At 43.6% G+C, this 22,846-nt stretch overlaps 1 protein-coding gene across 3 annotated transcripts in view; it reads left to right on the top strand.

Moving 5' to 3' along the window:
• STAT1 (signal transducer and activator of transcription 1) overlaps nt 1–20,551 on the top strand; it is a 39,296-nt gene extending 18,745 nt beyond the window's left edge. Inside the window, exons 11-24 of one of the 3 annotated variants that reach the window (XM_027563052.1) lie at nt 999–1,058; nt 3,014–3,043; nt 3,137–3,230; nt 4,460–4,501; nt 5,704–5,787; nt 6,407–6,505; nt 7,566–7,701; nt 9,098–9,147; nt 9,850–9,944; nt 11,019–11,161; nt 12,672–12,857; nt 14,070–14,145; nt 15,033–15,132; nt 19,185–20,551. In XM_027563052.1, the coding sequence (XP_027418853.1) occupies nt 999–1,058; nt 3,014–3,043; nt 3,137–3,230; nt 4,460–4,501; nt 5,704–5,787; nt 6,407–6,505; nt 7,566–7,701; nt 9,098–9,147; nt 9,850–9,944; nt 11,019–11,161; nt 12,672–12,857; nt 14,070–14,145; nt 15,033–15,132; nt 19,185–19,199 (1,210 nt within the window). In that variant the 3' untranslated portion in view covers nt 19,200–20,551. Of the gene's footprint in view, nt 1–998; nt 1,059–3,013; nt 3,044–3,136; nt 3,231–4,459; nt 4,502–5,703; nt 5,788–6,406; nt 6,506–7,565; nt 7,702–9,097; nt 9,148–9,849; nt 9,945–11,018; nt 11,165–12,671; nt 12,858–14,069; nt 14,146–15,032; nt 15,133–19,184 lie in introns of all 3 variants that reach the window. The other 2 variants (XM_027563044.1, XM_027563063.1) reach the window with 2 other exon arrangements.
• The last annotated feature ends 2,295 nt before the right edge of the window (nt 20,552–22,846 follow it).

The raw sequence follows: 22,846 nt of genomic DNA, 5'->3' as shown, positions 1-22,846 counted from the left end.
GATGAGCAGCTGGACTCAGAAGAGCTGGCCTTACCTTCAGAGGTGGCCCTAGTCTTTTTCCCACGGTGCTGCTGACTTAGGTCCACAGGTGCTGCGTCTCGGCTACCAGTGCTCCAGCACCAGACTGACACCCACGGGGTCCCAGAACTCAAGCTGGCAAGGGGAGCAATCCCATCCCATCACCTGCTTGACTAAAGGGAGCCAGCCAGTGAGGGGCTCTTCCCCAGGCCTCTAGCTCATCAGAACAGAAGCACACTGGAGTCTCAGCCCAGGGCTCTGTCCCTCCATCTTTCCACACTGCCCTGGAGTGGTTAGAGAGATGACCCTCATTTTCCTGATTATGAGTCAGAGTTTTTATTTTCTCCCAACAGGTTAAGCATTAGCTACAAGTTTTGGTAAAGGGTAAAGTTTGCTATTTTTTACCTCAGTTGTTGTTTGGTTGCTCAGTCGTGTCCGACTCTTGGTGATCCCATGGACTGTAGCCCACCGGACTCCTCTGTCCACGGGACTTCCCAGGCAGGAAGACTGGAGTGGGTTGCCATTTCCTCCCCGGGTGCTCTTCCCAACTCAGGGATTGAACCTGTATCTCCTGCATTGGCAGGCAGATGCTTTAGTGCTGAGCCACCTGGGAAGCCCATTTTTTTACCTGTGGAATTAGCCCAAAATAGAAATTTTGATAAACCCCAGCACTGGGGAGGCAAAATGGGGAAGCAGGTGCTCTCACTACATTTGGTGAGAATATAAAATCTGTTGCTTGCTGTCAGAATTTAATATTACAGTTTTGTCCCAGCAACTTCACAGCCAGGAATTTATCCTACAAATACAGTTAAAAAAAAATCCAAGTAGACATACAGGGATGTCAATTCCATTGTTTGTAATAACCAAAAACTGGGTGGGGTGGGGATTGTTGAAATGTTCATCAATATGGAATTGGCATAATAAATAAATTATAATAGATAATTTTTAAAAGTAATTATGACTTTTATTTTTCTTTTCAGGCTGCTGGTGAAGTTGCAAGAGCTGAATTATAACTTGAAAGTCAAAGTCTTATTTGACAAGTAAGATATCTCTAATATTATCAAAGATACATATACTATTGAAATATTGGTTTTGTTAACCAAACATGGACTGATGCAGCGGGGCTGTTTGTTAGTGATTCCAGCAGATTTAAATCAGTAATTCCTGGGTCTTGGGAACTTTCTCTAAGAGCTGGTATCAGTGTGCCTTTTTAGACTACAAATGAACAAAAGTATGAGAGCATTTTATGCATATGTGCTTGTTCCAAGCAGCTACCACCTCAACTAGGCCAGCCCCAGAGAAGGGGCACTTGATCAGGCTCCAGGCCACCGTGATTCTTCGGCCAGTGTGGGCTTGTTTCTGGAGTGAAAGTGATGGCATTTTGGGGGGCATGTATGGAGCCTGCTGGCTTTACACTTGTCTCTTCTGAACAGTAGGGACCCAGGAATGGGCAGGCTCTCAAGAGGTCTAAATGGAGCAGGTCTATCCTGTTTTGTCCTTAGACCCTGAACCCAAACTAGCAGTGACCTAGGCAGTTACATTAAGGAACAAGATGGCTTAGCCCCTCCCATCCCCCCTTGATATATTTAATGCTTTTGTTGATGTGTTTACTGTTTCAGAACCGTTTATGATACTCCAAGTCCCTTTCCTCTGGCTTTCCTCTCTTTCTGGTCCTGTAACTGTAGCCCTCTTTGTTTGTACCTTTGTTTCCCTCCCATCTTTGGTTTTTCTGTGTATCAGTTAGCTTTTGCTGCATAACAGATAACCTGCAAACCTAGTGGCTTAAACTCAGAAACTTATTATTTCTATTATTCTGTGGACTGTGGGTGGTCCTTCTAGTCTGAACTGGCCTGGTTGCTGCTGGGTGGTCTAGCATGACCTCATTATTTGTCTGAGGTCTTGGCTGGGATAACTGGGCCCTTCTCTGTGGGGCTGTCAGAGTGGCCAGCCTGGGCTTTCTCACATGGCAGTGGTGTTCCAAGTGGATCCAAGCAGCAGCATGCTGGGCTTAGTAGGCTAGACTTGGAACTTACACAGCACTGCTCCCATCCATTGTGTCTGGAAAAGCAGGTCAAAGTCCCCTGAAATTCAAGGGACAAGGAAATACATTCTGTGTGTTTAAAGGAAGAATTGCAGAGGTTTTTGTGGCCACCGCAGTTTTGCCACAGTTTGCTTAACTCAGTATCTCTTTCGGTTTGTTCTTGCTTTTTTGTCTTTTCTGTCTGTTCCAGTTCTGAGTTTTCTTCTTAGTTTTGACAGGAAAATTGCTCACTGTCATAGCTGACAGTGATTATCAGCCACAGAAGCATTGAATGTCTAGTTGGGACAGGAAAGGAAGCTAACTCATTTAACTGGGAGTGCACTAATGGTCTCTGACCTTCACCTGCCCCTAACATACATTATTTGTCCAGAATATGACAACATTATCGCTCAACTTATGTAAGATTCTGGTCTCTCAAAATTTTAACCTCAGATTTAAAACTTGGCAGTTCCCCCAAATGATTGACTATTCAGGTACTTTGATGAAAGCATTAAAACTAATAAAGAGCAAACATAAAACTCAAGCTGTCTCTTAGGAGGGTCCTCTGAGTTCTGGAGCAGTGCTCTCTGCTCAGTCCCCAGGGCTTAGCTCATTGCCTCCTGCAGAGGGAGTAGCTGCTCATACATTGTGATAACTTGGGCTTATATTCCTGAGGGTGTGCTGTGTGCTCTCCCTACCTGTTAACTAGTTTCCTCCTCCCGGGGTGCTGTGTGGTCAGTGCTGCCAGCAGGATGTACAGAAGAGAAAAGGTGAGGCCCAGTGTACTTGTCCAGGGTCCCTCAGCACAGCTTGGCAGTGCTGGTGTGGGTTGATTGAGGGACTGAGTGAATGATAGGGAAGAAAACCCACAGGTATGGATTTATTGGTTATTGATCTTATACTTTTATATGTTTGTGAATGCAAATTTCATATTTTAAATACACATTTATGATTACATTTTTTTTTTCCTTGCAGAGATGTGAATGAGAGAAATACAGTAAAAGGGTACGTTTTGCACTCTGTTTTGCTCTCTGCTTTGTTTATACATTGCTTTAACAGTTCCCAGCCTTTTAAGTATCCTTTCCCTGTGTTGTCTAGGTTTAGGAAGTTCAACATTCTGGGCACTCACACGAAGGTGATGAACATGGAAGAGTCCACCAACGGGAGTCTGGCAGCAGAATTCCGACACCTGGTAGGGAGACCTGTCTCCCCCTTTTTTGCTGTGTCTGGCTTATCAGAACTTATTTGCAATGGAGTGGCACTCTGTGCCATATGTGATGTAGAGGGAAGTCTCCCTGGGAAGAGACTTCTAGAGTTTGTGGCTGGTGACTTCAGCAGCACTCTGGGAACCTTGGCTCCTTCTCCTTATCCCAGGGCTCTTCACTCTCTCTTTCTGCTTGTCTCTCTCTCAGACATACCTTCGTTGAGGGGAAGTGAGCTTAGTAAAATATTCCATAAACCAGTGTGCACACAAGATCTCTGCATGTGGTCTCTCGATGACCTCAGTGATCACTCACTCTAGACTCTTGGAATTTTCCTGAAGATCGTTATTCCCCCACATCCTGACTGGTGCTTTCCCTACTCCAAGTGTGGCAGACCCCAGGGGTCTCTCCTGGGTCCCTTTGTCACCATCTCCTTTCTGGGGTCTTGCCTGCAACCACTGTCTCGAGCGCTTTGTCTCCAGAGGAGTAGGCCTGGGCACCGGGCAGTGGAAACCAGCAGAGGGGTTTATATGGGTGGTGCCTTCTCCCCTCTCTCCCTGGAGATTCGGGGCTGCCAGGTGTTCTGCAGATGTGTTGGTGCTGAGCCCTATGCACTTCCTGGCCTGGAACCTGCAGGGAGATTCAAGGCACCCTTTTTCTCACTGGCAGCCATCTCATGAGTCTGCAAACTCATGGTTAGGAAGCTGGACCTTAATTGAGAGCCTCTCTCCAAACCGGGAGTCTGAGGGTGTCCAGAGCTGTTCCGGGGGCTCCGAGTTACTTCTTTAAAACCTACATGACTGAAGACCTTTTCAAAGGATGGTCTGAGAGGCTTGAGACACTGGGCCAGTCTGGGAGATTCTGCCAAGGGAAGTAGAGGTGGGAGAAGCTGTGCCCAAAGCCTGGGGAGCATGGCACAGCTGGTGAAGGTGATGGGGATGGTTCAGGACAAGCTTGCCCAGAGGAGGGAGCAGCATGCCACTTCCCTGGCTCCTTCTGAACCCTGCAGTGTTTGCAGGGTGTCAGGACGCTGGGGAAAGGTGTTCCCCCTCCACCTCATAAACCCCTACAACGGTCACTTCCCCTCCTGTTCTGCATCCTGAAAATATTTTCACCTCCTTCTTTCTAAGTCTCCACTTTGTTTTGGTTTGTAGATGGAAGTAGCAACTTTGAGGATTATTATAAAGCTATTTACTAAGATTTTTATTTTTTTTTGTAGCAACTGAAAGAACAAAAAAATGCTGGTGCCAGAACTAATGAGGTAAGTCTTTCTCTGTCATGACTGGTCTCTTAACTAGCAGCTCTGTCCAGGGAGCTTGGCTCCATGGCCCTGGTGGTCCTGGCTGGCCAGGGACAGCTCACAGAGCGGTGAGCAGTGGGAAGACCCGCAGGTGAGAGCAGCAGACAAGCTCTGGGACGTGGTGTATGTGTGATAACAGTAGAACCACTCTGTGCTTGTGGTTTCTGGTTGTCAAGGGATTCTGCACATGAATTTTCTGGACCCTCACCAACAGCCCAGCGAATAGGTACAGTGGGCTACTGTGTTACTCACATTTCACTGGTGAGGAAATTGGACCACAGGAAGTTTGCAGGAGTTAGCTAAGCGTGCACAGGGAGTCATTGTCAGAGCTAGAGTCAGAGGCCAGCTTCATGACTGCCCTGCCGAAAACTGTGTGTGCCCTGTCCAGTGCCATTATCCTTCTGTCAGCCCCCTCGTCACAGCTTGTCCTTGAAGAGCTATGTTTGGGATGCATTCAGATATGAACCATGGGCAGAGGACAGAATGGCTGGAGTTGCTTTGGTTTGGTCAGATTTTGTTCTTTGTGCCTGCCTAGCACTCTGTCCTTCCCTTCCACAACCAGCAGAGGGCGTGTGGAGCCGTGGGACAGGTGCCCGCCTGGGCCTGACCAGGCCTCATTTTTGGATCTTGACTCTCAGTGACCAACTAGGGACTTAATTTCCTCTCCCAGGAGCAGGAATGGAGTCACACCTTTCTGGTTCTAAGGTTGTTGTGAGGCTCACATTAGATAATGTGTATGAAGGCACTTGGAACACAATAACCTTTCTACCCAAACCAACCAAAGCACTTTATAACCTGCCAGGCTTATGCAAATCCGTTCTCCTGGTAGATAATCACACTTGGAACATGTGTACACTTTCCACCCCTTGTCAGCCTGAAGTGTGCAGCCCAGGCCAGGCGGGTCCATGGTGGGCAGAGGGGACTGAGGGCCGGGAAGCCTTAGGTTGTGAATAAACTCATTAGAAGTTGCTATTTCCCTACCGACAGATACTCGGGATAATTAAATCTGGGATAGATTATTAAAAGCTAGAATCTTCTAAATTGTGCCTGATTGGGCTCCTGCTTTCTGGAGCTTGTTAAAATGCTTAGTAATTTCTTACTAATTGCAGGATCAGTGAACTAATCACTGTATTCTTTTTTTTTTTTCCATTTTCTTTTGCAAGGGTCCTCTCATCGTCACTGAAGAGCTTCACTCCCTTAGTTTTGAAACCCAGTTGTGCCAGCCTGGTTTGGTCATTGACCTTGAGGTAAGACTTACATGTTCCAGAAATGGGAAACTTTATTTGTACTTTAAACTGATACACGTATTTTTATTTTAGACATACTTATCTAATTGCCAAGAAAAAATTGCTGTTTTCAGCCATACTGTCTCAATGCTAATTTAATGGTTCAGTCTGCTAGAGAACTAAGTTAACCTTTGTCTGAAGTGAAAGTTGCTCAGTTGTGTCAGAATCTTTGCGACCCCTTGGACTATACAGTCCGTGGAATTCTCCAGGCCAGGAAACTGGAGTGGATAGCCTTTCCCTTCTCCAGGGGATCTTCCCAACCTAGGGATCGAACCCAGGTCTCCCACATTGCAGGTGGATTCTTTACCAGCTGAGCCACAAGGGAAGCTCCAAGTGTTCCAGTTGAGATGTCCTGTGTTAATTTTTTATATGAAGCTCTGACATTTATTTCTTAATTGAAAATATATGTCAAAGATAACTTCAACTAAAAACCAAAGACTGTACCTTTACATTCTTAATTTTCAAGAATAAAATATATGCAGATATACATAGGGTTCCTTGTTAGGCTCTGAGGCTGCACAGTGGTCTACAGGTACTGTTTCTGGGATTCGAGGATTTCAAGGTCTTTGTCATCTTGTAGACGACCTCTCTACCCGTCGTGGTGATCTCCAATGTCAGCCAGCTCCCAAGTGGCTGGGCCTCTATCCTGTGGTACAACATGCTGGTGGCAGAACCCCGGGTAAGGAAAACACATCCACTTTCATACCAGGGTTTAAAGACCCCCCCTGCTCTAGTTCTGCATATTTGAAAGAGCCTGTATGGGCCAGATGCTGGGGGGAAAGTGGGCACAACTCAACTCATTGCTAAGGAGCTGAGTAATTCTGGAATAGCGAAGCATTCCAGAAGCACGTGTATGTACTAGAAATGAAAAATTACGATTTTCCTTCCATGTGAATAAGCTTGGGCAACAGATGATTTTGTGTTAGGCCTTTTTAAAAATGTATACACTTGCTAAACAAGCAGGCTCTGTTCTTAAGAGTGCGGGATACTCATGGTGCATTAGTTACAATTGGTTCCAGTTATTCACTGTACTTACGTTCTTTGAAGTCACTGTGAGCACTATTTAGCAGATACTGAATCACTGTGCCTGAGGGAAGTATGGTTTCCCGTCAGCCTCTGGCAAAACCCTCGCATCTGCAGATCAATACATCACCTTGTTTTGTTTAAAGATCCCTTATCTAACATACTTGTTGATTCATTAACATCGAACTCACGGCAAACAGCTTTATAACTCAGTCTGAACAAAACTTCTATATCATGTGCATTTGCTCCTTAAGGCATTTAGGAACACTAAACAGCACTTCAGCTCGCCTTTGAGGGGCATTTTTAAAAATGAAATCACCAACAAAAAAACCTACAGAAATGCAAAGACCACAACAGACCTCAAAGAAGACACTGGGTGTAGTGTGAGAGCTGAAACAGGAAGGCAGAGCATAGCTTTGTTTGACTTCAACCGGAAACATACATGTTTGGCGACTCAAAGTTTTCACGGCTCTGTGCCTGGGTACGTCCACAAATGAATGCCAAAGTGCCACGAGTATTGATTCGGGAGTTAAATTTTAGTGAGTAGATAAATGCACAGATATGAGTCTGCAAATAGAACTATTTCTCTTCTTCTGCTGTGAAAATATGTGTGTCATAGACTAGAACTAAACTTTGGCACAGATCCGTGTTTCCATGCTGAGCTTGTGACTGGTGACTCATCAGTGGCTTTTAGCTTCTCGGTGTTTTCTCTCTAGAATCTGTCCTTCTTCCTGAACCCACCTTGTGCACGATGGTCTCAGCTTTCAGAGGTGCTGAGTTGGCAGTTTTCTTCTGTCACCAAAAGAGGTCTCAATGTGGACCAGCTGAACATGCTGGGGGAGAAGCTTCTTGGTATGAGCATATTCACTTTTTATGTAACCAACAATCAAAATTCATAAAAAATATCTTGACTTCTCCTTTCCCCCCTTTGCTCTTCATCTTCAAGTTAGGAGTGTGTTAGGAATCTATTGGCGTTTCCAACTGCCATTTATTATAGGTAAGAGAGAGTGATGCCTCACTTTAGAAGGAGATGCCGACTTGATAGAAGATTTAAATGAATCATTTTCCCATTATCTCATATTAACATTTCTGAGCAAGGCTCCTAAGGGAAAGATTTCTGAGTTATGTAAAATATATTAGTTGTGGCTAAAATAAATTCTTGGAGAAAGGTGAAGTCTGAGAAAGATGAAGTCTGATTAACCTTGGGGAGAAAAAAGTAAGCCCCCAGCATTGTAAGAATCAGGTCCTGGGGCCACCCACCCCACAACACACACCCAGGTCTCTTAGGTCAGGTGGCCCAAATGGGAGGAGACACTGTCCACATTAGGGGACACCCATGATCAGCATCGCCTGATGGGCAGGGTCCAGGCCAAGGTAGAGAATTCCCTTTCAGTAGCTAATGTCATGGATTTATTAGTCTTCTACACTAAGCAAATCTAAGACCCATCAGTCTCAAGGTCAGATCTTCAATGAATGGGAATATCTGAACTATTTTTTTTTCTAAATCCACAGATGGCTTTTTTTCCAGATTTGCTTTCTATACAGCAGAGCTGCATGTCCTGCAGGCATCAGTAGACTTTTCCTAACCTGGATAGCTCTCAGCAGTGCCCTCTCTTGGCCATGTAGCTGTCACAGTGGGGGTCTTGTGCATTTTGGAAAAAGTAAGAAGTCACCTTATTCCATCCCTTGTTTGCTGAGAGTTAAGACAGATACCCTTCCTGCCTGTAATGGCTTATCTGCGATTCTCTGTGAAGAGCGGTGTCAGTCTCACCACTTCTCATGGCTCAGCTGCTTTGGTTTGTGTAGGAGGTGACCCCTAGGCTTCCTTCCCCTTTCATTTCTCTCACTTGCCTTTTGATTTGCCTCCCTGAGCCTGATTTGGAGGAGGGCTGAGGGAAATACCTAATTAATATCTAAAATAAGCCTATAAAGTTGTGTCAGTTAAATCGATCACCTGCAAGTGATTCTTGGTCTTAGTTTGCACTTGAAAAAAAAACTGCAGGGTCACTGGGAGAGGAGCCTGGTAAGAAAGGAGAGGGAGGACGGCAAGTGCCATTGCACAAGGAGGGACCACCCTAGGCTTCTCCAGAAAGCACAGGCAGTTAGGATCTGAGACTCCTGACCGTGTACATCCACCCTGCCTTGGTTGAGTGTTGGCTCTTTGAGAGCAAATACAAGAGCCATCAGCCCAGCCAAAGCTTCAGAATTGATTCCCAGTTCCTGAAAAACCTTGTTTTTATTTGTTTAGGCCCCAACGCCGGCCCCGATGGTCTGATTCCATGGACAAGGTTCTGTAAGGTGGGTGCTGTCTCGGATTTACACTCTGAGTGCTTTCTGCTCTCTGTAGGGTTCTTGGATTTCTCAACAAGGTGCTGGCTGCGCCATGCTTGCTTTGGCAGGTTCCTCTAGCCCATGGAACCCCTAGGACAAGTTGTTTACTTTCCTTCAGCGCGAAGGTTAGGCTCCAAGTGTGAGTCTGACAGGAAGCACCTGTCTGTGTGATAACATTCTCTCACATCCTAAATGAGTCCTCTGTTTGCTCACACTGGGCCCTGGCTTGGCAGCATGTTAGCCCCGTCCGTGAGTAACGTGTGCTCTGTGCTGGTGTGGACAGCCCATGGGCCAGATGACCGTCCCCGAGCCTACTCAAGCAGGGGCCCAGTTCAGGGGGGTGGTAATCGACCCCGTGAGGGTCACCAGACAGTGCTGACAAGCTCGAGCTACTGGAGTTCAGCAGTGGGAAGCCACTGTGATCACCCAGGGGGTCATGCCCTGGCTAGGTCACTAATGTTTGGAGAGGGAAGCAGAGTCTGGCTCAGGATGTGGAGAGCTGGGTGTCTGAAAGCCGATAAGAAGGGGAGGGACGGCTCTGTAGGAGACAATGCTAGCTTTGGCAGCTGGGCAGTCTTTGCAAACTAAAACCCAAGGGTAGGAGGAGACAGGAGAAGTCAGAGTTTGGGATTTCTTGGTTTCTAATGTGTGCATCTATTTACTTGGCAGGAAAATATAAATGATAAAAATTTTCCGTTCTGGCTTTGGATCGAAAGCATCCTTGAACTCATTAAAAAACACCTGCTTGCTCTCTGGAATGATGGGTAAGGACCACAGATAGATGTATTTTTGAAGCATATGTTGAGCACAGACTCCGTTACTGCAAGGCAGAGATAGTCCTGACCAAGACAGACTTCATTATTTGGTGAGACTTGTGAGCATCCCACTGAAACACGCTTACAGGCTATCCCTTCAGGGATTCATTAGTGGGCCCTCATAAGATTAAACTTATACTTCCATAATAAACATATATGTATTTTTTAATTAATTAATGTTTTATTGAAGGATAATTGCTTTACAGAATTCTGTTTTCTGTCAAACCTCAACATGAATCAGCCACGGGTATACACATATCCCCATTTTCAAAGCTGAGTTTAAAAACCCTGAGTGCTATGCATGCATTCATTGTACAAAAATTTCTTGAGCATCTTCTTTATTGCCTCCCAGTAAGGAAGAAAAAGCTGTTTTTAACACAGTAAGTTTAAAGTGTTAGTCGCTCAGTTGTGTCTGACTCTTCATGACCCCATAGACTGTAGCCCACCAGACTCCTCTGTCCATGGTGTTTCCCAGGCAAGAACACTGGAGTGGGTTGTTATTCCCTTCTCTAGAGGGCTTTTTGACCCAGGGATCGAACATGCGTCTTCTCCATTGCAGGCAGTTCTTTACCAACTGAGCCACCAGGGAAGCCCAACTCAGTAAATTGTTTCTAATTTATTCCCAGGGTCAGTTGAGATTTCAGCAAAGAGATTCTTAACTTGGTCAGAAGTTAAGAATATGAAAATGGATCGTCTGAGCCTTCCTCTTCACTGTAAAAGATAAATTCAGACATTTTCAATCACCAAGTGAAAATGAAAGGCTCATTAATCCAGAAAGTATTTATTGATCATCTGTTGGCACCAGGTTAATGAGCTTTTGGGGGAGTTAAGCATATATACGTATGACTGAAATGATTCCTGAAGTGTCAATGAAATAGTTTTAAAGCATCTAAAATAGTCGATACATTTTTATCCTGTGTTCTTGTGTCACGTTGTAGTCATCTTGGTTGGTAAATGAGCAGGAAAATTATAGAATCATGACCGAACCTCAGAGTGCCTCCGTTGATCCCTTTCCGCATCCAGGTGTATCGTGGGCTTTATTAGCAAGGAGCGAGAGCGAGCCCTGCTGAAGGACCAACAGCCTGGGACGTTCCTGCTGCGCTTCAGCGAGAGCTGCCGGGAAGGGGCGATCACGTTCACGTGGGTGGAACGGTCCCAAAATGGAGGTGGTAAGCCAGGGTTCCTGCACACACCCCCATTCGACCCACAGGTGCAAGCCCTTCCTCTACTGCAGATCAGCTCATACAAATAATGAGCCTGTGACATAAAATTGCAGCTCCTGTAGCCCACCCCAGTTGAGCTTCCCTAATAGGAATTTATTGCATACCCAAGAGTTTGTGGGACTCTTTGCATAGAACCTGTTGTGCACATAATGGTTGTTTAAAAGACAAGGTCACATTCTTTCCTCTTGTTGAGGTTTGATACCTGTAGGTGAAGAATGTGAGTCCCTATGACTGGCAGCTAGTTGTTGGGAGGAAACCCATCGTGTGCAGGCATAAGCTTCCAGACCCACTGAGGGGAATCACGTGTGGATGTGCTAGGATGAGGGCTGGTTGTTTGAGGGGGTCCTGGGACTGGTTCTCCACCCTGCCTTCAGACAGAGCATGCGCACGTTTATATGGGGTCTATCTTGGGTTTCTATCTGATGCAGTTCATCCATGGCAAAACAGTTTCGAAAACCTAAGTATACAAAACAGGTTTCTGGGGAATAAGAAACATGTTTTGGTGGAGATGAAAAAAGGTTAAAGACAAACTGGTGACTTTTTCCTGTTACTTCTAGTTTGCTCTGTTTGAAGGATTGGAGGGAAAACTGAACTATTCCAGTGACTTCTGCTTTCAGTTAGAAGATGCGATAAGATGGGATGCTTTTCTAGTTCTATGTATTTTTTTTTCTGGTGAAAAACAAGAGAGCCTGGAGTAGAGCCCAGGGAGGGGGACAGTAGGGGCAGAGCCTGCCTTTTCTGCTTCTCCCCTGGTGGTTCTTTCTGGAGCTTTGCGGAGAGATGGAGCTAGCAAAGCGGGCAGAGATGCACACCGCTGACAACTGGGCAGTCTTAGCCGGGCAGCACCAGCTTTGGTCTGAAGTTCAAGAGCAGAGTCCCTAGAGCACCTGACCTCTGGAATATGAGCCCCAAAGTGAGATCCTGAAACAGTTAGGAAGCAGGAATTCAGTGAAGTCTGGAACTAAGACTAGGAGCAAATTAAAGTTTGGGTGATTTTGCATTCAGAATTATAGAAAAAGATAGCAAATAGGGTCCATTTTTGGTTTGTTTAAAAAGTTTTCCTTGTATTGTCATTGTTTATTTTCATTTTTCAATATGAAAAGAAAGTGAGCTTTTCTGTTAACCTAATCTGTGGCTTGAGCCAAGAAGACCCAAGTAGTAATTAGTTATTTTATGGGTGTCTAGTAAAATTTTTTTGACTAGATTTACAAATCTAAGCAAATAATGACAAATGCAATGTTATTGAGAGTGATGATGGCCTTTGTTTTTCCTGTCTTAATGAAAGGTTAATTTATTTAGAAATGAATCAGTTACACACGCTGTGATGAAACTCCTAGATTATGTTTAGTTCTTACCAGGTTCTGTTAAATCCATAAACTCTGCAGTGTTTTGTTTCTTTCCTCTGTTGTTCTGGGCTATTCCATGGGACTCACTTGACTTTTCTTCCTTTTAGAACCTTACTTCCACGCGGTTGAACCCTACACAAAGAAAGAACTTTCTGCGGTTACTTTTCCTGACATTATTCGTAATTATAAAGTCATGGCTGCTGAAAATATTCCAGAGAATCCCCTGAAGTTTCTGTATCCAAATATTGATAAAGACCATGCCTTTGGAAAATACTACTCCAGGCCAAAGGAAGGTAAGTGAGGAGAGTGCACAGGAGTTGCCTGCTGAGTCATAGCACAGCCTAGTTTTCGCCATGGTCATGTTCTCCCTTCATCTTGTCCAGAGGTTTGCAGACAGGCTTTAATCCTACTCCTCCACACTGCCCTTGCCTTCTTGTAAGTACAGGGCACCCCCTCCTTTTGAATTGGTAAAAGTAGGCCTTCAAAACATAGTACAGTTGACACGTGCTACATTGTTTGGCCTGATACAGAGAGTTAGAAAGGAGCAAATGATTTTTCATTTTAGGGGTGTTGGAAAAGTCCATTTCTGGTCTTCTGTGTTTGTTACATTTTTTACTTTTTCTGAGTGGAAGGGATAAAAGGACCTTTGATGGTCACTTGATTTATGTCAACCCATACCTGAAATTGAGCAAGCGGAGGCCTGGGTGAAGAGAAGTGGTCCCTGCACAGTGACCCAGTAAGTTACTAGGTCTCCTCCTCACTGAGAGCAGGTCTAGGCTTAGCACACAGGTCTTCCACTGCTCAGTCTTCCCTCGACTGTATTTGAGAAAGGGGAAATTAGACTCACCTGCTTTAGAACATGCCAACAGAGTTAATGGTTTTTCAGGATCAGTTATTTGAGTATTAACACAATTACTTGGGGAGAAGATGCCCGCAGCTCACCTTGACTGATGTGTCTATGACACCAGCCAGGCCAGGACCATAAACCAGATGCAACTTCTGTAGGACTTCGGGCCTTGGAAAGAAACGTCTCTCCCATCTTGTCTATGTTCAGCACAGAAGAACGTACCTCCCCTTTTCTTCTCGTTGTTTCTGCATCCATACCACAATTTCAGGTGACGCAGGCAGGGAATCTTAGCTGACTGTCAAGGAAAACAAATCCAGTCTTGATCAAAGAAAAAGTTGATTGTTCTTTTTTTTAATTTATTTTTGGCTGTGCTGGGTCTTTGCTGCTGCTCAGGCTTTTCTCCAGTTGCAACGCATGGTCTTCTCATTGTGGTGGCTTCTCTTTTTGCATAGCATGGGCTCTAGGGTGCGTGGGCTCAGTAGTTGCGGCTCCCAGGCTCTAGAGCACAGGCTTATTAGTTGTGGCGCATGGGCTTAGTTGCTCCTCACCATGTGGGATCCTCAGGGGTCTTTACCACTGAGCCAGCAGGGACGTTGCAGTTGATTGTTCTTGTGTGATATCTGCTAACGGAAAGTGTCCACGATGTGTTTGCTTCTAGCCCCAGAGCCTATGGAACTTGATGGCCCTAAAGGAACAGGATACATCAAGACTGAATTGATTTCTGTGTCTGAAGTGTAAGTGAACACAGAAGAGTGGCATGTTTAAAATCCTCAAACAAGCCCCCTGTCCTGGCTGGGGCCTGTTGAAGATGCTTGTTCTTTGCTTTTCCATTGTAATTGTTGCTGTCATCATCACAGTTGGACTTGTTGGAGAGATCCTAATTAGAGATTTTGTGTCACTCCCTGTCAGCGTTTCACTGCCTTTATTAAAAACAAAAACAAAAACAAACAAACCCAAAACAAGGTTGTATTTAAGGTATATAAGTTCTCCCCAAACTGATATTTTGAAAGAGTGTAAATAAAATGAACAAAAATTGATGAGAGTGGGAAAGCAGTTCTTTTTAATGTAGAAAAGGCCAAAGTAATGATTGAGATACCTTTTTTTTTTTGTCCGCTTGCTTTTATTTTGTTGTTTCATTTTGTAAAAGGTAGAAAAAATTTTGGAAAAGTCATTGTCAGTTATTTGGCCTGCAGCACTGTCTTGGGGTGAATGGATGTAGCCTTCATGTAAAAACCCTCTGGAGCAGCTTTATCTGCATACAAACCTCAAGGTAGGGATGAGGGACTCCCCAGACATTTCCTCTGGCGCTTCTTGGGCCAGGGTAGGCGACACGCTGCACACGCTCGCACCCAGGTTTACCCAGGCAGAAGCGGTACAGGACCCAGACTGGCTATTTCTCGCTCACATATCCAGAGTCCAACGTGCTTCATGAGGGGCCGGGCTGGGGACATGAACCTCTTGAGATCCTTGCTTTTTCAAATGTATCTTACAAGTGCACATACTTCTCTTGAAATAAAAAACTGAAGTGATGACACGGGCCAGAGATGAAATGGCCAAGCTGGTGGTACTGCTTCCACAATTTAGATGTCAACATTTCCTGTTTCTTTCTCCCCCATTTTAGTCACCCTTCTCGACTTCAGACCACAGACAACCTTCTTCCCATGTCTCCTGAGGAGTTTGACGAGGTGTCTCGGATGGTGGGCTCTGTAGAATTCGATATGGTGAGTACCAGCACGCAGGGACGATCTCAGTGTTGGCTCTCCGAGGCCAGGAAGGCGCTTGGCCAACCCTGGGCCTGTCTGTGAGCTCTCGGAAGGGCCCAGAAGGATGTTTTCTAGATAAGCTGTGACAACTTGGAGCCTGCTGTGTTTAAACAACCTACATTGTCACCAAGATCTTTATTTCTGGAATTCAGCACCTTCCCCAAAATAATATTTCAAACATTTAAAAATTCACCCTCTGCCTTTTAAAGTTATCCATGTAGAAATCTCATATATAAAGGAACTAAGATTTTCCTGATAAGAAAATGTTTTCCTTTGGCCTGTTGTTTCAGCCCTGTGTCTGAGTGAAGAGGTGTTATTTTTAGGAAGGGAGACTAACGCTTGGTAGTTGCAATCTTTGTAGAGATTTGGCGAGCCACAACGAAACACTTTCACCTGCTTTATGTTTGAGAGCTAACTTGTGCCGCTCACACCTGGAGCTGGGAAGGGCTTGTCAAGAGTCAAAAGTTCAAGGAATGAAATACAGTCATGAATACTATAAATGAAATACTGTCATGATTGTCAGTATAAGGATAAGAACCGGGCTGTCCACCAAAAGAGTGATTCTTTCTTTGGGAGAATGTTTTTCAGAGTGTCAACGAGTATTGTCTGCCTGAAATCTGAAATCTTATCTCTTAAAAATTTTATTTTTTTATTGGCTGGATGTTTCCTGATGCTGTTTAATTTTAAGCTCTTTTCCACATGAAGCTATTCCAGTTCATTTTTTAAAATTTTCTTAATTAAAAAAAAAATCTCTCTGAGTCATCCCCAGTCTGTCTTTATCGCTGTGTGCCCCAGGCCAGGGATCGGGGGTTGAGGGGTGGTGAGGGGGAGGGTGGTCCTGGCACAGACTGCATTAAGCGGAGGAGGGAGCAGATGCCGGTTGAGAGGGTGCCATCTTCCGACATTCAGGGTCACAAATCCTTGAGTTCAGGGAAGGCATTTGTGTGTCATCAGTAGTATCTGTTTAGACTTAAGTTTCTGGCATGTAACCTTATCTTTTTCCCTCACTTGCAGAAGTATGGGCTAAAATCTTTAGAGACTGTGCTTTCTTACACCCTCCTGATTGTTGAGGCTGAAAAAAAAATTACTTGGAAAAATGCTTAGGTAGTGTAATAGCAAAATAGTTCTATTAGCAAATGAAAAACGAAACTTTTACATGTATAAGGTTGCATTCTCTGTTGGAATGTAGCTCCCCACTCTGCTCTGAAGTGCTCTGTGAGCCCAGCACAAAACTGGAATAACTGTAAAGCCCTGTTCAGAAATTGTAAGACCAATGGACAGAACCCAGCAACCGTGTGTTTGTTTGTTGTTCCCGAGCAGGTTGCATCATCATGGTCTTCATCACTATTAATAGGTGACACTTGTTAAGCTCTTTCTGTGTACCGGGCATGCTACTGGTAGAAACTTAGTCCTCACACCGATCTTCTGAGTTAGATATTATTATTTTTCCTACTTTACAGATGTAAACAAAAAGTTTCTCCAAAATTAACAAATTTGCCTAAGATCAGGTAGTCAGTAAATGAGGGAATGAATATTTGAATCCCCCTGGGGTGCCTCTGGACTGCATGTTCTTGTCTACTCTCCTGAGACCCCCTCACCTAGAAAGCTCATCTATGATTCATTTAAAACCTGGACCCCAGGGAAGCTGTTTGCACTTGACACTGAGTGTGTGCTATTCTGGTTTATTAAGATGAAGGCAGCGTAACCTTTGGGGGAGAGGCTTGTGTTTGTTATTTGGAAATCTGCACTCCACCTCTGTCACACCATTATCCCCTGTGACCTTGAGAAAATAAGATGGATTAGTCCCCTCCATCTGTGCATGCAGCATGACTGCTTTCTCTGCTTCTCTGTGCTCTGGGAATAATAACAGTGGGAGCTATTTACTTTAAATAAATACTAGGAAATGGTTTTATGGCTCTGGATCCCCTCTCCCCCTGCCCAGGAGCCATCCATTCTATTCCAGGTGATTTTGTTCATTTCATTTGTAGAATAAAATCTATTTTTGCACATACGCACACATACAAATCTCCGGATTAAACCCATGGAAGATTTAAGAGCTAAAACAGGCTCTAATATGGGCACAGCACTGGTGAGACAAAATAAAAGTTAGATTCTGTCTCCGAATTGGCTGGACTCCACCTTGTCTGTCCCAAATTGTCCTCCGCCATGGCCTGATTTCCTTCTAGTGTCCAGTCTTGGGAGTTAGGGCGTATGCTCTGAAATAGACCTTTCATGGAGCTGGCTGGTGTTCGGGTGTGTCTGGGGGTTGTCTCTCTGGAGCAGCAGGCACTGGAGCTGACGCCTGGTGCTGCTCCAGAGCCGGAGGACTGCAGCCTCCTGAGACAGAGCACCAGTGTTCTCTGTAGCCTGACTGCAGTATTTGTTTAGTCTGGCTTTCCTGTACAGTAAATTTTTCCCTCCAGGACTTCATGAGAACCAGGCTCCTCTCCTGGAGGCCTTTGGGCAATGCTGATATTAGTAGGAACATTTATTAATTGTCTGCTATTTTCCATTGACTATACTAAGCATTCTTCTGGGCTTCCCTGGTGGCTCAGATGGTAAAGAATCCACCTGCAATGCAACAGATCCTGGTTTGACACCTGGGTTGGGAAGATCCCCTGGAGAAGGAATAGACTACCCATTCCAGTATTCTTGGGCTTCCCTGGTAGCTCAGCTGGTAAAGAATCTGCCCACAAAGCGGGAGACCTGGGTTCGATCCCTGGGTTGGGAAGATCCCCTGGAGGAGGACATGGCAACTCACTCCAGTATTCTTGCCTGGAGAATCCCCATGGACAGAGGAGCCTGGTGGGCTACAGCTCATGGGATTACAGAGTCAGACATGACTAAGCACATAGCACATACTAAGTATTCTATATATGCTGTATAATTTAACCCTTTCAACAACAAGTCTGTTAGGGACTCTTCTTCAAATAGATGAGGAGCTTGGGATTTGGAGGTGAAGGAACATGGCTTGATCACACAGCTAGTAAGACACAGTAACAGGATTTGGATCCATGCCCACTTGCTTTCTCTCTGTCTCTCCAAAGACCACCGTCTTTACATATTTTTACTCTCAGATTGAAACATAGGGGCTAAAACTTCATTGTGCTTTTCAATCCAAAATATTTTCCTAGGAACCCACAATGTACCACCCACTATTGACTACTTGGGATTAAAAAAAATAAAAGGACTGTTTTCAAGGGTTATGTAGTCTAAAGCTGTGTTGCTGTTGGTGTTTTGGTGGGGGGGGGGTTGGTGAATGATTCCCTGGGTGGGGCTGTCCTGTGCATTGCAGAATGGATAGCAGCATTTGTGGCCTCTCTTCACTAGATGTCAGTAGCCCACACCCCCACACCCAGTCATGCCAATGCAGAATGTCTCCAGGTGTTGCCGGAGGACAGAATCACCCCGGTTGAGAGCACCTGGAGTAAGGGGAGGGCCCAGCATAGACGTGAGGGGGGATGTTTGTTTCAGGCTGTGTCCTGTGGATGAGCAGTTCTGGGTCTACGAACGGCCCTATTGGAGGCAGCTGGGCCAGAGGCACGGCTAGGGGAGGAGTTCCTAAGCCTTCTGCTTGTCTAGCCAGTACCTGAAACTCCTTCATCTGTTATTCCTACTGAGTGGCCTTTAAGGAAAATACATCATTTTCCCCAGGTTCATCTCTCCCTCTGGCGTGCAGCTCAGCACTGCTTCACCCTTGTTTTGCATGAGCAGATTTGCCACATTGCTCAGTCCCCAGACTTGCCCAACAGCAGAAAGCTTTATTCAGCCTGGATGAATTGACAGAATTAAGCCGGTAGGCTGCAGAGTAATAATCCATCAGCTTAGGTGGTATAAAAGGTCTCGATTAGGCTAGGAAAACGGATGGCACATGCTGCAGGCCCTCTAATCCCATGGTGGTTTTTTGCTGGGGGATGTCTTTCTACTGTAGGACACACAAGGAATGTTAGCTATGAGTCTGCGTTTTACAGGACCAGTGTAGTAATGTCATTACATTTTCTCTCTTACAGATGAATGCGGTCTAGAGCATGAATTTTCTCATCTTCTCTGGAGACATTTTTCCTTCCCACCTGTGATTCCCTTCTGCTACTGTGTTCCCTCACATCCTGTGTTTCTAGGGAATCTAAAGAAAGGCCAAGAAATTTGCTGCAACCTGTTGATAGCAAGTGGATTTTTCCCTAATTCAGAAACATCTGTTACTCTGAAGGGCTTCATGCATCTTATTGAAGGTAAAATTGAAAGGCCTTCTCCACATAGAGGGTTTAGATGAAAAACATCCTGGTACACCAAAATCATCAGGACTAGAATGAGAGTCCTTTAGGAAAGGTGAGACATTTAGCAGCATGTAGTAGATGCTATGCATAGTCAGGGCCCAAATTGTTACAGGTGGTTGGATAGATCACATGGTTATTCTTATTTGTTCTCTCTGCTTTAAATATAGCCTCAAGTTTGCCAGTGGCTTGCCTGTGAAATAGTGCAAAGCTGTCCTGTATCTGGGCAGAGGATAAAAGTTATGTGTGTTATTATATTTTCCACACTGGCCATTGAAAACTAAAGATTCTCTTTCTTGGGAGAATTAGCTTTTGGTATGGCTTTATGATGCTGGCTAATATCAATAGAAGGAAGTAAACTTTACAAATTCATGAGTAGTATCTTCCATTTCAGCTTTAATACCAAAGTTGAATATATTCTGCCTTCATCATGAAATTGAAGTTAGTAAATGAAACTGTCTTCACAGTTCTATCAAGGGAGCCAAACTATTAACAGCTCTCTTAAGGCAAATCCTATTATTTTTTCAAAAAGTTGAAATTAATTGTAGATGTAAACAAACTCAGAAATTTAATGCATGTTTCATAAGTGGGTTCACTTGTCTTTATTGTTTAGTAAAAATTTTAAAATTGAGAAGAAAAACTAGTAATTGACAAATCATTAGGTGGAGATTATGAGAATCCAATAATTTGAAAACTCATCCTGTGTAACTGCCTTGAGAATTGGGTAATTTTCACTGGCAAATGTGTATCTCTCACAAATACATTACAGATGGTTCCACTATCTCTCTTGTGCTTTTTCTAGATCTGTTTTGGACTGGATGATGTTTTGTGAAGTGTTGTGTTTCTTACCTTGCCCCTTCCCTAGCACTGACATACACAGAAGTGGTTTGGGGAGTAGGTTTGATAGAGGTCTTCTAGATAACTTTCACAAACAGCTGTCTGCAGCTGAATCATATTTTTCTGCTATCACCACCACAATCATATTTTTATGTAAATACTGTATTTTTCTGGTGGGGATAAAGTTTTCTTGAGGTCTATTTTAAAGTATGTGTATTACATTAAATATAATACGCACATGGTACTTTATTAAACAAATTAAAACCTCCTCTCAGTTTTTACATAAGATGATTGACATGAACCTGAGTTTGCATTGACTTTTTAAATTAAAATGATAAAGGAACAAAGAAGACAGCAGTTTAAAAAGGTGTTTGTAATTCCTGCTATTTAGCTATTTGGTATATTTTTGCCCTCTAAAAATGCTTTGGCATAGTTTCATTTTCCTGCATGTCCAGAGATTTTGTTTACTTTTTTAAAGTATTAAACTTATAGTCTGTTAAAAATAATATCTGGTGTAAAGATTTTAAACATTGCTGGCATTGTCTGTAGGTTTGATGTTTTTCTCATCTTATGTTTAAACATAAAAATGTCACTCCTTATTTTTAAATAAGACCAATATCGTTTTCCTAAGTGTTGCCTTCTCTTACCCTGATTAAGGTAGGTTAGTGGAGGAGATGAGAGAAGAAACATTACTGAGAGAAGTCATAATGAGTACCATAAACAAATGAAAATCCTTTGGTCTTGGTGACCACCATAGCTGCCTCCAAGTGCAGAAATAATTTGGTATTTTAAAATGAATTTCAATACTGCTATAATGTGTTTTTAATTTTAAAATACATGTAAAATGTGACTGTTGTCTCCATAGCAGCATCTAAAACCTACACCTCCTTGATGAGGTGAGGTATTACTTCCTAAGAAGTTATTGCACCCACACAAAAAGCTGCCATTTTTTTTTCTCCAAAGATGCTCTAAGCCAGAAAGCTGTGACCCTCTTAAAAGGCATTGAGTGCTGGGGGAAAAAAAAACAGTATAATAGAAGAATCACTAGGTTAGACGTAAATGGGCAGGTTAGATTCAACTGTTGTTTGAGCTATCAGGGAATGGTGGTATAAGCTTGAATTCTGGCCTCATAGCAAATATGACCATTCTCATCTCCCTGTCTGCAGTACTTGTATCTAGGAAATATCAAGTTTTTTCATAATAAACATCAAGAGTGTATTTCTCCAGGGAATGAAGTACAACAGATAAATGCCCTGCCTAGCTGGTTATGTTTGTATTTCTATGTATTTGATCATTATAAGAAGTCACTGAGTAGATCCTGGTAAAGGGATGTTTGTGTGTTTTAAGAGTATTTCTGGTATGATGTTTTATAAGCACAGAACCTTTATGTACCACTTAGGACAAATTTCTCCCTTTTCAGGAAAGTGTTCTCTGAAGTGGCAGTAAATAGTATTAAATGATGGAAGTCTATTTGTTGTCTGTAAGCTGAAATGGAATATTAGGTCTTAATTGAACAAAGCACTCCTTTCACATCTGACTATCCCAAGAAAAAACCAGAAATGGTTTTGAAAGCTCTGGTACTTTAAGATGCTGTGCCCAGAGTAAGGGGTGTTTACTTAAGTGGCTTCTGCTTAGTAAGATTCATTTATTAGTTCACCAGATATATGTTGAGCACCTGCCATGGCCTAGGCACTATTCTAGATGTTTGGGAAACTAAATTGGCAAAGTAAACCAGACAAAGATCTCTGGTTTTGTGGAACTTATGATGGTCTGAGATACTGGATCGTGTATCTAGTACAAACATCTTACCTATTAAAACTTAAGAAAGCTTTTGTGAAGCAAACATAGCCAAAAGTTATGAATAATTTAAAGGTTATACAAAAATATACATAATTTCAAAGTAATGGCATTCATCCAAGAAAGGGTGAGTAGAGATTTTGGGTGTCTCTTCTAGTTGTAAAATATCCCTTATATAGACAAACTGTTTGACTGTTATAGCAAGCAAAGCAGATTACTTTGTGACAAACAACTTTGATTGTTGAAAATGGACAGCCATGGCATTTGTGCTGTTTATGTACCTTCTCTGTGGTTAGAAGACCATGTGACCCTGAACCAGGGTTTTCTGGCTCTGGGAGTGAATGCCATTCCATACATGGATGGACCAGGTAGACCCCAGTGTGGCAGCACTGAGTTCAGTTCCCCCAATACACATTAAGACATTTGTGAAAATACCCTCTCTTTTCATTAAAAGAGGTTCAAACCCTCCTAGTGAAAGATTTCAATGTAGCAAATATTTACTGAGCACCTCCTGTGAAAGGATAGTGTTAGCTTCTAAGAGGACTAGAAACATGCCTGTGGGTCTTCTCACCTTCAGGGATGAAGTGCTTACAGAATTTTCATCCTAATCGTTGCAGTAACCCTACTGCAGTAGTTTCTGCAGTAACTACTACTGGCATAGTACCTGGGTCCATAGGAGGCATGAAAAATGCCTATATGTAGTTCCTATGTTCAGTGGAGTTTCCAACCCAGTGATGTAAGAGAAAACCTTTTTTTTAAAAGAATCA

This window comes from Bos indicus x Bos taurus, chromosome 2, assembly GCF_003369695.1.
Source record: "Bos indicus x Bos taurus breed Angus x Brahman F1 hybrid chromosome 2, Bos_hybrid_MaternalHap_v2.0, whole genome shotgun sequence".
Lineage (NCBI taxonomy): Eukaryota > Metazoa > Chordata > Mammalia > Artiodactyla > Bovidae > Bos > Bos indicus x Bos taurus.
Note: the sequence above shows the minus strand (reverse complement) of the source record. Positions and strands in the feature narration are given on the sequence as shown.